We start from the raw sequence: 19,862 nt of genomic DNA on the forward strand, positions 1-19,862 counted from the left end.
TGTTAACAAACTATAATTTTGGCAAGTCGGTTAGGACATCTACTTTGTGCATGACACAAGTAATATTTCCAACAATTATTTACAGACAGATTATTTCATTTTATAATTCACTATCACAATTCCAGTGGGTCAAAAGTTTACATACACTAAGTTGACTGCCTTTAAATAGTTTGGAAAATTCCAGAAAATGATGTCATGGCTTTAGAAGCTTCTGATTGGCTAATTGACATAATTTGAGTCAATTGGAGGTGTACCTGTGGATGTATTTCAAGGCCTACCTTCAAACTCAGTGCCTCTTTGCGTGACATCAGGGGAAAATCAAAAGAAGTCAGCTAAAATTGTAGACCCCCAAGTCTGGTTCATCTTTGGGAGCAATTTCCAAATGCCTGAAGGTACCATGTGCATTTGTATAAACAATAGTACGCAAGTATAAACACTATGGGACCATGCAGCCGTCATACCAGTCAGGAAGGAGACGCGTTCTGTCTCCTAGAGATGAACGAACTTTGGTGCAAAAAGTGTAAATCAATCCCAGAAGAACAGCAAAGGACCTTGTGAAGATGCTGGAGGAAACGGGTACAAAAGTATCTATATCCACAGTAAAACTAGTCCTATAGCGACAGAACCTGAAAGGCCGCTCAGCAAGGAAGGAGCCACTGCTTCAAAACCGCCATTAAAAAAGCCAGACTACGGTTTTCAACTGCACATGGGGACAAAGTTTGTACTTTTTGGAGAAATGTCCTCTGGTCTGATGAAACATAAATAGAACTGTTTGGCCATAATGACCATCGTTATGTTTGGAGGAAAAAGGGGGAGGCTTGCAAGCCGAAGAACACCATCCCAACCGTGAAGCACGGGGGTGGCAGCATCATGTTGTGGGAGTGCTTTGCTGCAGGAGGGACTGGTGCACTTCACAAAATAGATGGCATCATGAGGTAAGAAGATTATGTGGATATATTGAAGCAACATCTCAAGACATCAGTCAGGAAGTTAAAGCTTGATGTCAAATGGGTCTTCCAAATGGACAATGACCCCAAGCATACTTCTAAAGTTGTGGTAAAATGGCTTAAGGACAACAAAGTCAAGGTATTGGAGTGGTCATCACAAAGCCCTGAGCAAAATCTTATAGAAGATTTGTGGACAGAACTGAAAAAGCGTGTGCGAGCAAGGAGGCCTACAAAGCTGACTCAGTTACACCAGCTCTGTCAGGAGGAATGGGCCAAAATTCATCCAATTTATTGTGGGAAGCTTGTGGAAGGCTACCCAAAATGTTTCACCGAACAATTTAAAGTCAATGCTACCAAATACTAATTGAGTGTATGTGAACTTCTGACCCACTGGCAATGTGATGAAATAAATAAAAGCGGAATTAAATCATTCTCTCTGCTATTATTATGACATTTCACATTCTTAAAATAAAGTGGTGATCCTACCTGACCTAAGACAGGGAATTTTTACTAGGATTAAATGTCAGGTATTGTGAAAAATTGAGTTTAAATATATTAGTCTAAGGTGTATGTAAACGCTTGACTTCAACTGTAGTTCAAATAACACCAACTGGAGTCAATTACACTCACTGGAGTATATGACATGCACTACTGTAAAAAAAAAGACTCCAAGTCCAACTGGCAGATCCATTAAATAGAACCCGCAAAACACCCTCTGTCAGTGAAGAGGTGACTCCGGGATGCTGAGTTCCTCTGTCCAGTGTCTTTTCGTTTGCCCATCTTAATCTTTTCTTTTTATTGGCATGTGTGAAGTATGGATTTTTCTTTGCAACGCTGCCTAAAAGGACATCATCCCAGAGTCGCATCTTCACTTGACTTTGAGACTGGTGTTTTGCGGGTACTATTTAAGCTGCCAGTTGAGGACTTGTGAGACGTCTGTTTCTCAAACTCGACACACAAATGTACTTGTCCTCTTGCTCAGTTTGACACCGGGGCCTCCGACTCCTCTTTCTATTCTGGTTAACGCCAGTTTGCGCTGTTCTGTGTACACAGCGTTGCACGAGATCTTCAGTTTCTTGGCAATTTCTTTCATGGAATAGCCTTAATTTCTCAGAACAAGAATAGACTGAGTTTCAGAAGAAGGTTCTTTTATTTCTAGCCATTTTGAGCCTGTAATTGAACCTACAAATGCTGATGCTCCAGATACTCAACTAGTCTAAAGGCCAGTTTTATTGCTTCTTATTCAGAACAACCGTTTTCAGCTGTGCTAACAGGAGGGTTTTCTAATGATCAATTAGCCTTTTAAAATGATAAACTTGGATTAACACAACGTGCCATTGGAACACAGGAGGGATGGTTGGTGGTAATGGGCCTCTGTACACCTATGTAGATATTCCATTCAAAATCAGCTGTTTCCAGCTACAATAGTCATTAACAATGTATACACTTTATTTCTGATAATTTTGTTATTTTAATGGACAAAAATGTGCTTTTCTTTCAAAAACAAGGACATTTTTAAGTGATCCCAAACTTTTGAATGGTAGTGTATGTAAGCTTTCTTGAATTGGACAAATGACTGACATTTGTTTAAACAGCTGCTCTTAGCGAAAATGTGTTTGGAGTTACTTTTCCAGCTAATAGGCAATATTACTGTTTACAATTATAGTGTCATTATTTTTCCCTCCCTACATTATCTTCCAAATCTATTCCTTTTTAAAATGTTGATTACCTTGCAATTATCATTAACCTGATAAGTCATGACATAAAAAATGCTAACGTATGTTTGGGGCCACTGGTTTGCCCGGGAGGGGGTCCCTGGGCAAGAGAAGGTTGACCCCTGCTCTAGTTCAACCCCCAATATTTGGGCCTCAGCAGCCATTGACATGGACCCTGGGCCATTCTACTGATTCTATTTCTATGGGTGCATCCACGCAACGGTGGCTCAGTTCATCCCTTGCCACAGCTAATAAATGGCACCCTATTCCCTGTATAGTGCACTGCTTTTGACGAGAGCTCTGTGACTTGCACTCTGAAGTAGTGGCACTATCAAGGAAATAGGGTGCCATTTCGGAAGCAACCCCAGTGTTTCACCCGTTTATCTGGCGGCCTTGGGGCAGAGCTCGACAGGAACAGGAAACAATAACAGGACTGTTGTTCAGAATGAGTGGATCAACTGCAAACTTGGTGCTTTCTTGTCTAATTCTGAAACTCATAATGTTGCTTCAGTGCCGTGCACAATGACGCCTTTGTGTTTTTAACTGTGCCTGAAGCTGCTAAACCCGCTCGGTGCGTACTGCTTTATAGCTGTGGACTGGAGACTCCACTGGCATTTGAGTTTGCGCTGTCTCATAGGAGAGAACTTTAGTTATTCGCCTACATTGTCTTTTATCAGTGTCCGTCATGGAAGTAGTACTGTGTGAATGGAGAACGTTGACAGTGAATGCCATTTTATGCTTTTCTATAGTTTAGCCAGAATGACTGAAAACGGCTATATGTTTGCATTCCAAATTGCACCCTATTTCCTTTATAGTGCACTATTTCTGTCTAGGGCCCATAGTGCTGTGATCACTTCACTATATAGGTAATAGGGTGCCATTTGGGATTGAGCCTATGATTATGTCCATCTCCATCCCTAAAGCTGTGTGTCTATTTGTTTTGCCCTCTTCCAGGGAGCAGACAATGTGTGGGATGAACCCAGACATGTCTGCCCAGGGACAGGGGATGGGGAAGCAGCCAATGAACACTGTGTCTTCACTGACTCCTCCCAGTGTGGGTGGGCTGTCCCCAGGGTTGGGGGGACAGGACACAATGGTTGGCAGCAATACCAACATGGCCACCATGGGTGGACGTTACAGATGCCAGGGGGCTATGAACCGTTCTCCCACTCCTCGGGGTAGCAGCAACTATCCACTCAAGATGGGGATGAACAGCCCGTCGCAGGGCAGCCCCAGTGTGACCTCTCAGGGGGGTCAAAGTGGCGGTGGTACCATGGTGTCCCCACGCCACCGCCAGAGCCCCAGTGTGGCGGGTTGCCCCCACGTTCTTCCCACAGGACCCTTCTCCCCAACGGGCAGCCTGCACTCTCCACTAGGGGTGTGTAACAGCACAGGGGTGGGGAACAACCACAGTGTCTACACTGGTAACAGCTCCCTCAACGCCCTTCAGGCCCTCAGCGAATGCCACGGGGTCTCCCAGCAGGGGCAGTCCATAGGGTCACCTGACAGGAAGCCAGGCAGCATGCTGCAGATGCAGAGTCCCCCTGGTAGTGGTGGAGCTATCAGCACTAGTAACCCCAACCTCAACTCCAGCCAGCTGGCCAACCGCAGCAGCTGCACGTCTGAGAGAGAGATAGAGATGTTTGGAGCGTACGGGGAGCAGTCCCAGCCAGACGGGGAGGAGAGGGAGAACGTGGAGCAGAGGAAGTCGAAAGATGACACCCTCAAGCCTTTTGGAGGATCAGGAGGAGAGCTGACCGAGGCCCAGAACAGGCTCCTCAACAGTAAGGGCCACACCAAGCTCCTGCAGCTACTCACCAACAAGTCAGAGCACATGGAACCCTGCTCGCCCCACGGGGCCCCTGGGGGAGGGGAGCCCAACTGTAAGGATCCCGGGATGGGACCAGGTGGCCAGAACAACCACTCCACCTCGCTGAAGGAGAAACACAAGATCCTCCATAGACTCCTCCAGAACAGCACGTCCCCGGTGGAGCTGGCCAAGCTGACAGCTGAGGCCACGGGGAAGGAGCTGGGTCAGGGCCAGCAAGACCAGGGAGGACCAGACAGTATGGCTGCCACCATGGCTGAGATGGCCACCAAGCAGGAGTCCATCAGCCCCAAGAAGAAGGATAATGCGCTGCTGCGCTACCTGCTGGACAAGGATGACAACACCATGCAGGAGAAAGGCATCAAGATGGAGCCCGGGACAGAGATGAAGCTGGCCAATGTGAAGACTGAGAAGCACGACCCGGAATACAACATGGCAGACCAGGTCAGTAGAGCAACAATGTGTATGGTCATGATACACTGACTGCGTCCCAAATGATACCCTATTCCCCCTATGGGTCCTGGTTAAAGGTGGTGCGCTATAGGGACACAACCACTGATCGAGAGTCTGAAGTAGGAGGTAGAGGTTGTAGTAAATCTGTGTTCAAGGGATAAGAGATGGGTGGATGGATGGGAAGGTAAAAACTACAGCCTTTAGTTGTAAGTTAGGCTACACGTTTCCTCTTGGGAAGCTACAGATTCATCTCAGATGAGAATATTGAGAATAAGATAAAATATATATGGCATAAAACAATATGTTTTGAAAATCTCCCGAAATACACTACATTCACAGATCTCTTTTAGCATAGCCACAATATGTGAGTTTTGCCAAAGGGTGCACTTGTACACACCATTTTTAACAATGGTGAAGACCCCACTTCAGCCAATGTTTACTCCAATCCAATATTTTTAGATCATGACTGGAAGTGTGCAAGTGCACACTTTGGGAGATTGTTAGAGAATCGGGACACTGCCCGAGAGAAGGCAGGAGGTGGAACAGGAACTAACCAACAGCAGGTCACCCTGGCATGCAGACGTGCAGTGCACAGGGAGGAGGGCAGAGTAGAGCTGGGAGCCGTGCGGATCGGAGGGCAGAGCAGCCTTACATCATACATGACCTCATTAGTTCAGCTTGCTATTTATATCCTCCCCTCTATTCATTGGCCTGCCTGTATGAAATGGCCTGAGCAGGAAGATTCCATTCCTGTCTGTAGGCCTCTTTCTCTCTCACTCTTTCTCTCTGCTATCCTATTTAAATGAAAAATGTAGCTCATTCTCAGTGATGATGGGTACAGTAATTAGCCTAGGCTAGCTATGCACTGGTTTTGTTGATTGCCTTCCAATCAACAAAACATTTTTTTTTACATTTGAATGTGGAGTATTGTGTTTTCCTGCACTAGAAAACATGTTCCATAATATCTATATATTATTTATGTACATAGTAGTCAGATGTTCTAAATGCTCATGGACACTGTCTCCCACATTCTACTATCCTACTCATGTCTGGTCCTGAAGTCTACTCTAATGCATATAAGACTTGTCTACGTCTTTCTGTGTGTGCGCATGCAGTCTTGTGCACTGGAAGACATCTTGGATGATCTGCAGTGTCGCCAGCAGCTCTTCTCAGGCCAGCACCACCAGCAGCAGTCCAGACCCGTGTCTCTGCCCACCAACGTAGACAAGCAGTCCATCATCAACGACATCCTGCAGATGACAGAGAACAACAGCAGTCCCACGGGCACCAACACACAGCAGAAGGCCTTCCCAGGCATAGGCCCAGGACGTGAGTTGACCACACCCCTGCTCTTATCTGTTCTAGGTTGCATCCCAAATGGCACCCTCTTCCCTATGGGCCCTGGTCAAAGTAGTACACTCTATAGAGAATAGGGTGCCATTTGGGAAGCATCCCAAGTAGCATGAGATGGTAGTAGCCCTTAACCACAGATCTGAGATCAGCTTACCCTCCCCAAATCTTAATAACCTTCATCATAAAGAATATCTGACCCGGTGTCAGCAGTTAGTTAGGGGCAGCTTCTACCTACTTTGTCCCACTTTTGGGGAAAAGATTGTTTGGTGAAGCCAGTATCGTTTAGTAAGATTGTGTAACTTTTTCTGTCTTGTGCTCCCAGACTTCAATGGTCCCAGGATGGGTCAGCTAGGCCAACGGCCCCCTGTCCGCAGTATGTCCCTGGATCAGTCCAACATGTCTGCCCATGGTTCTCCCCGACCCTTCCCTCCTCCCAGGAACAGCAGCCCCTACTCTGTCATGCAGCAGCAAACAATGATGGGAAACCACGGAATGTTGCAGAACCAGGCTAACATGGGCAACCCAGGTGAGTCGTCTAAAAATTCATTAAGCATTACCATCAAAATGTCTAGTGCAAGTTTAAGAGATGTGCTCTGTGTTATTAGATATAGGATCAGTCCCAAATGGCACCCTATTCCCTATATAGTGCACTAATTTTGACCAGGGACCGAAGGGTCCAGTTTCAGTGTTTGTAAGCTGAGCCAGGATCACTTCTTTCCCCCTGTCCCAGGCTTGCCCCAGGCTAGCATGCAGCAGGGTTGGGGTCCTCAGGGGCCAATGGGCCAGGCTCTGCAGCAGAGAATGGGGCCTGATGGTCGCACGGTGCCTAACATCTCAGCTGGAGTCCCCATGAGGCCCAGCAACCAGCAGCCTGGACCCAGACAGATGGTCCCAATGCAGATGATGGGAAACGGTAGGTGCTGGTGCTGCCCACCTTTCGCCACACACACTTTGCCCGTTTTTCCACGCACACCTTGCCCTTGTTTTTCCACGCACACATTCACAACTTGCCGCCGTTTCTCCAAACACACAAACGTCTCTATTGTCTTTGTATCCATCTAGAGCCATATGAAGCCCATAATTGAAGTTGCGTCTAATTGAGTCTTTTCACAATGTCTGTTGAACAGTGCAATCCGATATGGAGATGGCTGGTCCTCCCTACCCAGGACAGCAGGCACTGCCCAATCAGACAGCCCCGTGGCCTGACCGCATGATGTCAGTGGATCACAGGCCTTATGGGAACCAGAACCGGTAACTAGCGACACACCGTACAGACTCCTTCTCTCAGTGACTGTACAATACACCTCTCTGCTGTCTGACACACTCTTTTGAAAAGTAGTGCACTATATCGGGTACCATTTGGGACGAAACTCACTCAGTCTGAACCTACTCTGGGCCCAGGTTACTAAAAGCATCTTAAAGCTAATAAGTTCATTGTTAGAATCTTAGTAAGAGCATCGTTAAATCTCCGAGTTGTTTCCCAAAACCATTGTTATTAATGTTGCACTCAAAAGCTTGTAATCTAACGCCTGCCTCAGACCACTCGTAGAAGTGCATCAATTGGTGCTTTTTTTTTTACCTCCCTTTATACACAGATCTCTGCTAAACATAAAATCACATGCTTTATCCATCTCTGTGACCACCGATAACTTTAGAACAAAGTTGACTACGAATACAAAGTTGCGAATGTCTTTGCAATTGATACAAACAAACAACATACTGTATAAAAATATGCTTTAAATGAAAACTGAGAGGACTGCATTAAAATATAAAGAGTAAGAGGCCTATTTTCAGTCGTATTGAAATACATTTCATGTTCAATCGGTTGCATTATATTTTGCTACTTGTGGGCTACTGTCTGTAATGTGTCTCAACATATTTCAAGATGTGTAGCCTAACATGTGCGCAGTGATGTGCCAAATCTGTGATTTTATGCATTTTTATTGGGTAAACATTAGGAAAAAAAACACCTCAATAGGTGATATCTCTCTAGGCGCTGATCCGTCGTCCTTATTGTGAAATAATTGTAATGTGAAGGAAATATCTTAATGTATAAAGCTGATCCGAGAGCAGCACTCCCCTTTCCTTCAATCCTATCAGTATCGACACATGCTCCAACAACTTCAGTCAGGGGCTGTTGAGTGAGTGAAAATGACCGTGGCGTGGTATGGTATGCACATGATGGTGTGTGTGTATGATGAGAAGCAGATGATTCACCGTGGTGATCTCCTTGGCCAAACGGCCCTTTCCAGTCTGCTCTTTGAATTCTAACCTCAGACCTTGTGTTGTGTTCTTGCATTTAACATCCACACTTTTTCTCGCACCGATTCTGCTGATAGGGGCTACCTCGTGAGGGTCTACTTGCAATAACTGTGATATGTGATTGTATTTTCCTACTGAACCTTGTCTGGATCGGAGCGTCTGTTAAATGACCTTAATGTAATGGAAACGTTGTGTTCCCCACAGACAGGCTTACGGTAACTCCCAGGATGAGGTGCTGTGTTCTCCCTTGCGGCCTGGGGAGGGGCCTTCGGACGGGGATGCCCTGCTCAGCCAGCTCTATTCAGTGCTGAAAGACTTTGACGGCCTGGAGGAGATTGACCGCGCCCTGGGAATCCCTACTCTGATTAGTCAGGTAATCTCTATTAGCCACTCTAATATGCGCAGTCCACAGATATGTACTTGAGCAGGGTTTCCTAAACTTGGTCCTGAAGCCCCTCTGGGGGCACGTTTATTTTTTTCCCCTAGCACTACACAGGTGATTCAAGTTTTGATTATGTGAATCGGCTGTGTAGTGCTCGGGCATAAACCAAAATGTTTGCTGGCGCGGGCTCAGGACTGAGTTTGGGAAACCCTGTACTAGAAAGCTCATCTCCTATCTTTGCAATGGCAACTTCAAAATGGTGTACGCCCTCAATGGCGCTGTCCATGCTAATACAGGCTTTGGGCCAAGTGTGCCCTCTATCCAACTCTATGGCCTAGGCCAACAAGCCCTTGAGGCCTTACTCTAGTACTGTAATTCACTGACTGCTGTTAGCTGTCCCCTAAGGTCTACAGGGAATTTGTATGTTGCTGTGGGTTCTGGCATTTTATTGGATTGCGATATTAAGAAAGTTGGTATAGAAACTACAACATCTCAAATTAAATTAACTGACTAGTTAGCAAGCCGTTGCTTATAAACGGAAGGAAGCCAAATGAACACTGACCTACAGTAGCTTTTTTTTAATGTCCTGCTATGTGACTCCATTTCTTACTGGGTTTGATCTCTATAGGGCCAGCCAGTGGCGCAGGAGCAGTATGCCAATCAGGAGTCACCCATGAGGAAGCCACCCATGTATAGCCAGTACCCCCATGCTAGTAGCATGGCACAGGGCAACTACATGAGCCAGCAGGACCCTGGCTTCCATGGTATGCCCGGTCAGATGGGCCAGCGGATGGGGTACCCCATGCTCCGACTCCCTGCCCGACCAGGAGGCCCGGTGCCTGCCCAGCCCAACAACCTGAGGCTGCAGCTGCAGCATCGACTACAGGGACAGCTGGTAGGGCGACACACCATCCCTGGAGCCCTCACTGTTAATAATATAGGCCCTATCCTAATGAATTTCTTCATCTGCAAAGAAATGTTTAAAAAGCTTGAAATTATGTTTGAAATGATAAATGCTTTACAAAGTTTACATATTAGACCTAAGGCACGATATACAAACTTGCCTCTTTCAAAATCAGACACCACCCCTAGAGCCCTCGATGTAAATCATAGGGCATATAGAAGTCCTGACCTGAAATGGACAATTGATAAGCTAAAGCTTGAAATGGTATTTGGAATGAGCAGTTTGCAATATTGACATCGATAATTGAACAACCTTGCCCCCTGTCCCTTGTCAAAATCACAAAGGGACTGGACATTTAAGAACATTGCAATCTGAACTGGACATCTGAAATTAACTGTTTATTGTCTACTTAGTTTCTGCAGTAAACTCTGAGGATTCTACTGCCACCTGCTGGAGAGTTTGAGAAATGGCTAAACTATTTAATAGCAATGACTCAAATCAAATGTTATTTTAATTTTATTTATTTCACCTCTATTTAACCAGGTAGGCCAGTTGAGAACAAGTTCTCCTTTACAACTGCGACCTGGCCAAGATAAAGCAAAGCAGTGCGACACAAACAACAGAGTTACACATGGAATAAATAAACATACATTCAATAACAAAATATAAAAGTCTATATACAGTGTGTGCAAATTAGGTAAGATAAGGGAGGTAAGGCAATAGATAGGCCATAGTGGCGAAATAATTACAACTTAGCAATTTTTGGGTCAAGAGTGTCTCCCCCTTTGAAGAGTTTTGCAACAATTGCGGCGGATAATTTTAGGAAGAGAGGGTCCAGATTGTCTAGCCCGGCTGATTTGTAGGGATCCAGATTCTTTCCGCTCTTTCAGAACATCAGCTATCTGGATTTGGGTGAAGGAGAAATGGGGAAGGCTTGGGCAAGTTGCTGAGGGGGGCGCAGGGCTGTTGGCCGGGGAAGGGGTAGCCAGGTGGAAAGCATGGCCAGCTGTAGAGAAAAGCTTATTGAAATTCTCAATTATTGTGGATTTATTGGTGGTGACCGTGTTTCCTAGCCTCAGTGCAGTGGGCAGCTGGGAGGAGGTGCTCTTATTCTCCATGGACTTTACAGTGTCCCAGACCAGAACTTGAATGGAGTTTGTGGTACAGGGTGCAAATTTCTGTTTGAAAAAGCTAGCCTTAGCTTTCCTAACTGAGTATATTGGTTCCTGACTTCCATGAAAAGTTGCATATCGCGGGGGCTATTTGATGCTAATGCAGTACGCCACAGGATGTTTTTGTGCTGATCAAGGGCAGTCAGGTCTGGGGTGAACCAAGGGCTATATCTGTTCCTGGTTCTACATTTTTTTGAACGGGGCATGCTTATTTAAGATGGTGAGGAAAGCACTTTTAAAGAATAACCAGGCATCATCTACTGACGGAATACCCGTGCTAGGTTGATTAGAAAGGCCTGCATGCTGAAGTGTTTTAGGAAGCTTTTGACAGTGATGAGGGGTGGTCGTTTGATTGCAGACCCATGAAGGATGCAGGCAATGAGGCAGTGATCGCTGAGATCCTCGTTGACGACCGTAGAGGTGTATTTGGAGGGCAGGTTGGTTAGGATGATATCTGTAAGTGTGCCCGTGTTTACGGATTTGGGATTGTACCTGGTAGGTTCATTTGATAATTTGTGAGATGTTTCACATGCTTTGTAAACAACAGGTGTAGATTATTTTATTTATTTATTTTTTATTTCACCTTTATTTAACCAGATAGGCAAGTTGAGAACAAGTTCTCATTTACAATTGCGACCTGGCCAAGATAAAGCAAAGCAGTTCGACACATACAACGACACAGACACATTAACAGTGAAATGCTTACTTAGGGGCCCTTCCCAACAATGCAGAGAAATAACTTATAGAAAGATAATAACACAAGGAATAAATACACAATGAGGAACAAAAACTTGACTATATACACAGTGTATTGAGTCAATGTGTGGCGATATGAGGTAATTGAGGTAGATACTAAATGTTAATATGGGTAGGGGTAAATTAACTAGGCAACGGCATGGATAAAAAGGAGTAGCAGCAGTATATGTGATGAGTCAAAAGAGTTTGTGCAAAGGGGGGTCAATACAGATAGTACAGGTAGCTATTTGGTTAACTATTTAGCAGTCTTATGGTTTGGGGGTTAAAGCTGTACAGAGTTCTGTTGGTTCCAGACTTGGCGCATCGGTACCGCTTGCTTTGCAGTAGCAGAGAGTCTTTGACAATTTCTAGGGCCCTCTGACACTGCCTGGTGTAGAGGTCCTTAGTAATGATGGTGTGGATGTGAGCCATGACCATCCAAGCATTTCATAGCTACAGATGTGAGTGCTACAGGGGCGATAGTCATTTAGACAGGTTACCTTGGCATTCTTGGGCACAGGGACTGTGGTGGTCTGCTTGAAACATGTAGGTATTACAGATGGGGTCAGGGAGTGGTTGAACATGTCAGTGAAGACACTGATCAGTGAATGCCAGCTGGTCAGTGAATGCTCGGAGTATTCTTCCTGGTTATCCATCTGGCCCGAGGCCTTGTGAATGTTAAAGGAAAGGTTCACCCAATTTGAATGTTATATCGTTTTTGTGCATCTCTGAGTAATGTATGCTTGATTCCCTGGATAATTTCATGTTTTCATGTGTATCTGAGTTATTGGCCTTCAAGCAGGGAGAAATCCGTCTGGTATGACGCAACCCCGTGATAGTCGCTCTCGCTATACTGGAAGTTAATAGGAATACGACTTTTAGATTGCGAAAAACGTCTATCATAGATTTCAATACTGACTGATGTCATAACTCGGGAGGTTGTCTTCTCTCGAATGAGCCATTGATCATATTTTAACGATATTCCTACCTCGAGAAATGTGTAATTTAACAGAGGGTCTAGCACATTATTCCCATTTGTCTGCTACGTTAGTCCAGGGTGAATTGCATGGTGCCATTGCCAGAGATATTATAGAAAGTAGATAGGAGTCCAATGAATGAATGAATGAAGGAACGCATACCGTCCCACCCAGCAGACTGTCGACCAATCGTGTCCACTTTGTAATGCTGCTTCACGCAGTTGTTAAGCTAATCATCATGCAACCCCTTCTCAAAGTCAGTGTGTATGTCGAGAAATGTGCTTATTTTCCTCTAAAGTACGTGATTTCACGATTCCAAAGCTCCTTGTCCCAGAATCGCCCAGAATACACCGTGTTGCCCATTGACTTAGCATGGGCAACATTTCCCATTCCCTTAAGTATATCTGTCGTTTCGAATGTTAGGTTGAGCGTTAGGTTGAACATGGCGAGATTGTAGACTCCTAAATTGATAGTGCATTTTGTTTAGGTGATTTTACAGATACCTAGCTATGTTACATGCTGATATTGTCTTTGGTATTACTGTGTGTAGCAATGTTTGCTTTCTACCTGCCTAGATAGCCCATAGATAGAGAGCATTGTATTGTGTATTTTTTAGTTGACTTGAGCTGCAACACATTTCCACAACGATTTTCCAGGTTCCCACCAACCTTATAACGCCAAAATGAAACATTTGTTCGCAAAAAATATTCTCACATATTAGTTTTATTTAACACTGTAAATTAAAGGAATTAGAAATTAGGAACCTGTTTAAAGGGCTCACTCACATTTGACTTAGCCTACATATCAATGCATACACAAACTCTATGTGTGCCTTTTTTTAAATGTATGTACGTCTGTCCTTGACTAATGATGTTCTGTATTATGTTTTGTGTGGACCCCAGGAAGAGTAGCTGCTGCTTTTGCAACAGCTAATGGGGATCCTAATAAAATAGAAAATACCAATACATTGGCTACTGAGAGCGAGATCACACAGTCGTCCGGAACAGCTATTGCTCTCATGCATGGTTCAGTGTTGCTTGCCTCAAAGCGAGCATAGAAGGCATTTAACTCATCTGGTAGGCTCGCGTCACTGGGCACCTCGTGGCTGGGTTTCCCTTTGTAATTCATGATAGTTTGCAAGCCCTGCCACATCTGATGCGCATCAGAGCTGGCATAGTAGGATCCATCTTAGTCCTGTATTGACACTGGCTATTTGATCGCTCATCAGAGGTCGTAGCGGGATTTTATTACATTATAAATAAAGTGCAGTATCATAAATGTCTTTGGACTTCACCAAGTAATGGGTCTAATAGAATGTCAAGGGCTATGTAATTAACACGTTCAAGTCGGTTAAATTCAACAACAAAAAAATGTATATTTTTTATTTCCTCAGCAGAATCGTCAGCCAATGATGAATCAGATGGGTGTGTCCAACATGAACCTACCTCTCAGACCCAGTGTACCCAACCAGGTTAGTCGTCAGAATACTGTAGCAGATCATTATTATTACAGCTCCATGCATGTGTGAGTTTGCATCCTTAATGGCACCCTATTCCCTATAAATAAAATTCAAATATAGTGTACTTCTTTTGGCAGCACCCTATTCCCTATATAGTGTACTACTTTTGACCAGGACCTATAGGGCTCTGTTCAAAAGTAATGCACTTTATAGGGTTCCATTTGGGCTGCACCCTAATGCCTAAAGTCTAAATGTGTCTTGTCTGTCTGTCCTCCTAGGGAACCCTGAATGCTCAGATGTTGGCCCAGAGACAGAGGGAGTACCTGAGTAACATCCTGCGCCAGCGCCAGCAGCACGTCCACCAGAGAGCCATGCTGATGCGGGCCCAGGGCCTCATCGTCCCCCCCAACATGGCTTCAGCGGCTGGGGCAGTGGAGCCCTCACAGTCCCCTGGCATGCCCCCCGGTTCCATGGGCACCAACCCTCGGATCCCCCAGGCAAACCCCCAGCAGTTCCCCTACCCGGCCAGCTACGGTACTGGTCTTACGTCTCCGCCACCCTCTACCAGCCCCTTCCCCCCGCTGTCCCCTGGTCTCCCTGGGGCTCAGCAGCTCCTCTCCCCTCTCCACTCCTCCCCAATCTCGCATGGCTCCTCCCAGATGAATCTAGCTAACCAGCAAGGGATGATGGGAAACGTAGGTGGCCAGTTTGGAGCCGTAGTGAATCCACAAATGCAGCAACACCGTGCCTTCCAGTTTCCCAGCTCAGGTATACTGTAACATAATGCTGCCCGGTCACCTTGCTGTGTGGCTTCCTGTCACAGCTTTGGTTTAATTTCAATTGATAATAATTGTGATCATACGTGGGTTTAATTTGGTGGTTGCATGACTGTAGTGGTATTTGTTTCTCATACATACTCCATGGTGGTTTAGCTGAACATCTGCCAAATGAAATAGTACACTACTGGTCAAACCTTTTAGATCACCTACTCATTCAGGGGTTTTTCTTTAATTGTTACAATTTTCTACATTGTAGAATAATAGTGAAGACATTAAAACTATGAAATGACACACATGGAATCATGGAGGAACCCAAAAAGTTTTATATTTTAGATTCTTCAAATAGCCACCCTTTGCCTTGATGACAGTTTTGCACACTCTTGGCATTCTCTCAGCCAGCTTCATGAGGTAGCCACCTGGGATACATTTCAATTGTACCTTAAAAGTTAATTTGTGGAATTTCTTTTCCTTCTTAATGCATTTGAGCCAATCAGTTGTGTTGTGACAAGGTAGGGGGCATATACATAGCCCTATTTGGTAAAAGACCAAGTCCATATTATGGCAAGAACAGCTCAAATAAGCAGAGAGAAATGACAATCCATCATTACTTTAAGACATGAAGGTCAGTCAATACGGAAAATGTCAGGAACTTTGAAAGTTTCTTCAAGTGCAGTCGCAAAAACCATCAAGCGCTATGATGAAACTGGCTCTCATGAGGACCACCACAGGAATGGAAAACCCAGAGTCACCTCTGCTGCAGAGGATAAGTTCATTACAGTTACCAGCCTCAGGAATTGCTTAATGGATGAATTTCTGAAAAGACACCACTACTAAAGGACACCACTATGAAGAAGAGACTTGCTTGGGCCAAGAAACACAAGCAATGGACATTAGACCGGTGGAAAGGTGTCCTTTGGTCTGGAGTCCAAATTTGAGATTTTTGCCACCAAATGGATGATCTTTCCCACCGTGAAGTATGGAGGTGGTGTGATGGTACTTTGCTGGTGACATTGTCTGTGATTGATTTAGAATTCAAGGCACACTTAACCAGCATGGCTACCACAGCATTCTGCAGCGATACGCCATCCCACCTGGTTTGTGCTTAGTGGGACAATCATTTGTTTTTCAACAGGACAATGACCCAAAACACACCTCCAGGCTGTGTAAGGGCTATTTGACCAATAAGGAGAGTGCTGCATCAGATGACCTAGCCTCCACAATCCCCCAACCTCAACCAAATTGAGATGGTTTCGGATGAGTTGGACCGCAGAGTGAAGGAAAAGCAGCCAACAAGTGCTCAGCATATGTAGGTACTCCTTCAAGACTTTTGGAAAAGCATTCCAGGTGAAGCTGGTTGAGAGTGTGCAAAGCTGTCATCAAGGCAATGGGTGGCTATTTGAAGAATCTCAAATATAAATATATTTTGATTTGTTTAACACTGTTTTTTGTTTACTACATGATTCCATATGTGTTATTTCATAGTTTTGATGTCTTCACTATTATTCTGCAATGCCGAAAAGTCAAAATAACGAAAAACCCTCGACTGAGTAGGTATTCTAAAACTTTTGACTGGTAGTGTATGCCTCATGTAATCTCACAGGTATATCTACCTAAAGATATCAGAGTACTTGTGATCCATAGTATTAACTCATTGCTTCTGTCATGTTAGTCAAAACAATCCATTACATATGATACAGGGATAAGAATTACTAATAGCATTATCAGATTGCTTCATGTTGGTGTTCACATAGATGTTGGTGGCTGAGCTGTAGAATTTTCATATTTTTCATCTTCTCTTACCCATTCATGTGACTGTATAGATTTGATTGTGCCACGTTTTTGACCAACTGCATGTACTTTACTTTTGACCAACTGCATGTACTTTACTTTGGCTCTTCATGTATTTCTGTTTCGTCATTAACATATCTGCAGTAGTCAACTGCAACACATAGCTTATCTTAAGGCTGGTCCTTATTTGTGCTTTTGGCAATTCCATTTCTGTCATTGTCAAGCCAAACATGGCATGACGATGAATGACAAGGAGTTGGAATGGTGGAAAAAAAGACTGCTTGAATGCCAATCTTATCTTGACAATGAAATGAATGTTTAGGTAACGTCTACTGTACTCTCCATCCCTCAGTACTGATAACAAATGTCTCCTCCCTGGTCCTGTCAGGTATAAACCAGCAGCAGCAGGACGCAGGCTTCACAGGAGCCACCACCCCCCAGAGCCCCCTCATGTCCCCCCGCATGAATCACGCCCAGAGCCCCATGATGCAGCAGCAGGCCCAGGCCAACTCCTCCTACCAGCCCTCCTCTGAGATGAACGGCTGGCCTCAGGGCAACATGTCAGGAAACAGGTGAGACTGACTGGCAACTCTACATAGATCAAAATCTAATTTTATCACGTGTCAAATTTTTATTTCACCTTTATTTAACTAGGCAAGTCAGTTAAGAACAAATTCTTATTTACAATGACTGCCTACCCCGGCCAAACCCAAACGATGCTGGGCCAAATGTGCACCGCCCTAAGGGACTCCCAATCCCGGCTGGATGTGATACAGCCTGGATTCGATCCAGGGTGTCTGTAGTGATGCAGTGAGTTAGAACGCCGCGCCACTCGGGAGCTAAAGCGTTAAAATAACTATGCATAGATAATGACCAGAGAGTAGCAGCAGTGTAAAGGGGGGGGGGGGGCAATGCAAATAGTCTGGGTAGTCATTTGATTAGCTGTTCAGGAGTCTTATGGCTTGGGGGTAGAGGCTGTTATGAATCCTTTTGGTTGCAAAATTCAAGTAACTTCGGAAAAGATTTCCAGGAAGTCCTGGTTGGAGGATTCTCTGAATCAGGAGGAAATTAACAGAAATCTGTAATTCTTCATCCAGGTTTTCTGGAAAACCAGAATTTTGCAACCCTACTGCTAACCTTTGTATTTAGTTGTCATGGTTATGATCATAGACTTATGTTTTGATTCTGCATGAATCTATACTGTCTGTAGGATGTATTCAGTATGCTCTCATGATACACATTTTCATCAACCTGTGGTCAAATCTGTGATTGAACATGTACCTTTTGATTTCCATGCTCTGTTTCAGCATGTTCACACAACAGTCTCAAGCTCAGCAGTACATGCCCCAACAGCCTAATGGTGGAATGTACAACGGCACAAACGCAAACCTGAACATGAACATACAGGGTGTCCCCATGGCCTCCAACGGCAGCATGAACAACATGAACCAAGTCTCAGCAGGCCAGATGACCATGCCTACAGGAAGCCTGTCTTCCATGGACCCTGAGCAGGTGTGTGTGTGTGTCCAGTTCAAGTTCCACCCACTCCTTTGTGTACTTTAGTTTCTCTTTATCATTTAGAGGTACTTTTAGAGACACTAAAGTTAAATCTGATTTAGAAATTAAAATGAAAGAAAAAAAGAACACCCTCTTAGAAAAAGCCAATAAAACATCTTTACAAGCTAAAGAAGGAAAATATAATTTCATAACTACGATCTTTTACTTTTGAAGAGAGCCAACAACTACAGGTTAAACTCCAATAAAGAATACTACTTAATGGCAAATAAAGCAGTAAAATATCTCTCACCTCTCACAAAACAAATGCATGCTAAACCAGTTAGAATTTTGAAAGATACACACTATTTAGAAACAACGCGATTTTGACAATTTTAAAAATCTTCAATGAAAATGTATATGAATCAAAATTAAACATTTGGATGGATCCTATAGCCTTCTTAGACTCAACAGCTCTGAAGCAGTTATCAACAGAAAAAGTATCATCACTAAAAACAGAGATTACTCAAGAAGAAATATTAGATGCTGTTATAACATTTGCACAGAGAAAAGCATCAGAAATGGCTATCCCATAGAAATCTATTCAAAATTGAGAGAAAGTAGCACCCCCTATGTACACAAATGACAACACACGTCACTCAACTCAGTGCTTCCTAGTTCCATGTATCAAAAAGTTATTTCAATTATTTTAAAACCAGGAAAATCTGTAGTCCCCTGCTGATTATAAACCCATAAGTTTAATAAATTGTAAGTTTTGTTATCATTTTGTCACAAGACTTGATACACATCAATCAAACAGGAATGGTTAAAAATAGACACAAACAAGAACGTCAGTTTAATACAATAAACAACAACAACAAAAAGATATACAGATTTATCAATAATGGCTGTTGATGCCAAAAGGCTTTCGACTATCTTGAATGGCCTTTTCTATTCAAAACTTTGGAAGCTTTCAACTTTCCATCTGAAATAATATATTTAATAAAAACATTGTATAATTGTCCCTAAGCAAAAATATACACATACAGTTGAAGTCGGAAGTTTACATACATACACTTAGGTTTGAGTCATTAAAACTCGTTATCAACCACTCTACAAATTTCTTGTTAATAAACTATAGTTTTGGGAAGTCGGTTAGGACATCTACTTTGCATGACAGAAGCCATTTTTCTAGCAATTGTTTATAGACAGATTATTTCACTTATAATTCACTGTATCACAATTCCAGTGGGTCAGAAGTTTACATACACAAGCTGGGCATCCCGGGTGGCGAACCCAGAGATTCTGGGTTCGAGCCCAGGCTCTGTCGCAGCCGGCCTTGACCGGGAGGTCCATGGGGCGACGCACAATTGGCCTAGCTTCGTCCGGGTTAGGCCGGTAGGGATATCCTTGTCCCATCGCGCACTAGCGACTCCTGTGGCGGGCCGGGCGCATTGCACGCTAACCAGGCGCCAGGTGCACGGTGTTTCCTCCGACACATTGGTGCAGCTGGCTTCCGGGTTGGATATGCGCTGTGTTAAGAAGCAGTGCGGCTTGGTTGGGTTGTGTTTCGGAGGACGCATGGCTTTTGACCTTTGTCTCTCCCGAGCCTGT

The 19,862-nt window shown here is 44.2% G+C and overlaps 1 protein-coding gene across 8 annotated transcripts in view; it reads left to right on the top strand.

Moving 5' to 3' along the window:
• Nucleotides 1–19,862, top strand: part of LOC135558659 (nuclear receptor coactivator 2-like) — a 50,270-nt gene that overhangs the window by 26,866 nt on the left and 3,542 nt on the right. For 5 of the 8 annotated variants that reach the window (XM_064992664.1, XM_064992665.1, XM_064992660.1 and 2 more), the window contains 11 exons: nucleotides 3,617–4,934; nucleotides 6,059–6,272; nucleotides 6,619–6,822; nucleotides 7,027–7,209; nucleotides 7,424–7,547; nucleotides 8,763–8,931; nucleotides 9,569–9,835; nucleotides 14,122–14,199; nucleotides 14,466–14,955; nucleotides 17,143–17,326; nucleotides 18,062–18,266. In XM_064992664.1, coding sequence (XP_064848736.1) covers nucleotides 3,617–4,934; nucleotides 6,059–6,272; nucleotides 6,619–6,822; nucleotides 7,027–7,209; nucleotides 7,424–7,547; nucleotides 8,763–8,931; nucleotides 9,569–9,835; nucleotides 14,122–14,199; nucleotides 14,466–14,955; nucleotides 17,143–17,326; nucleotides 18,062–18,266 — 3,436 coding nt within the window. The remainder of the gene's footprint in view (nucleotides 1–3,616; nucleotides 4,935–6,058; nucleotides 6,273–6,618; nucleotides 6,823–7,026; nucleotides 7,210–7,423; nucleotides 7,548–8,762; nucleotides 8,932–9,568; nucleotides 9,836–14,121; nucleotides 14,200–14,465; nucleotides 14,956–17,142; nucleotides 17,327–18,061; nucleotides 18,267–19,862) is intronic. The other 3 variants (XM_064992666.1, XM_064992663.1, XM_064992667.1) reach the window with 3 other exon arrangements.

Source organism: Oncorhynchus masou, chromosome 17, assembly GCF_036934945.1.
Source record: "Oncorhynchus masou masou isolate Uvic2021 chromosome 17, UVic_Omas_1.1, whole genome shotgun sequence".
Taxonomy (NCBI): Eukaryota; Metazoa; Chordata; class Actinopteri; order Salmoniformes; family Salmonidae; genus Oncorhynchus; species Oncorhynchus masou.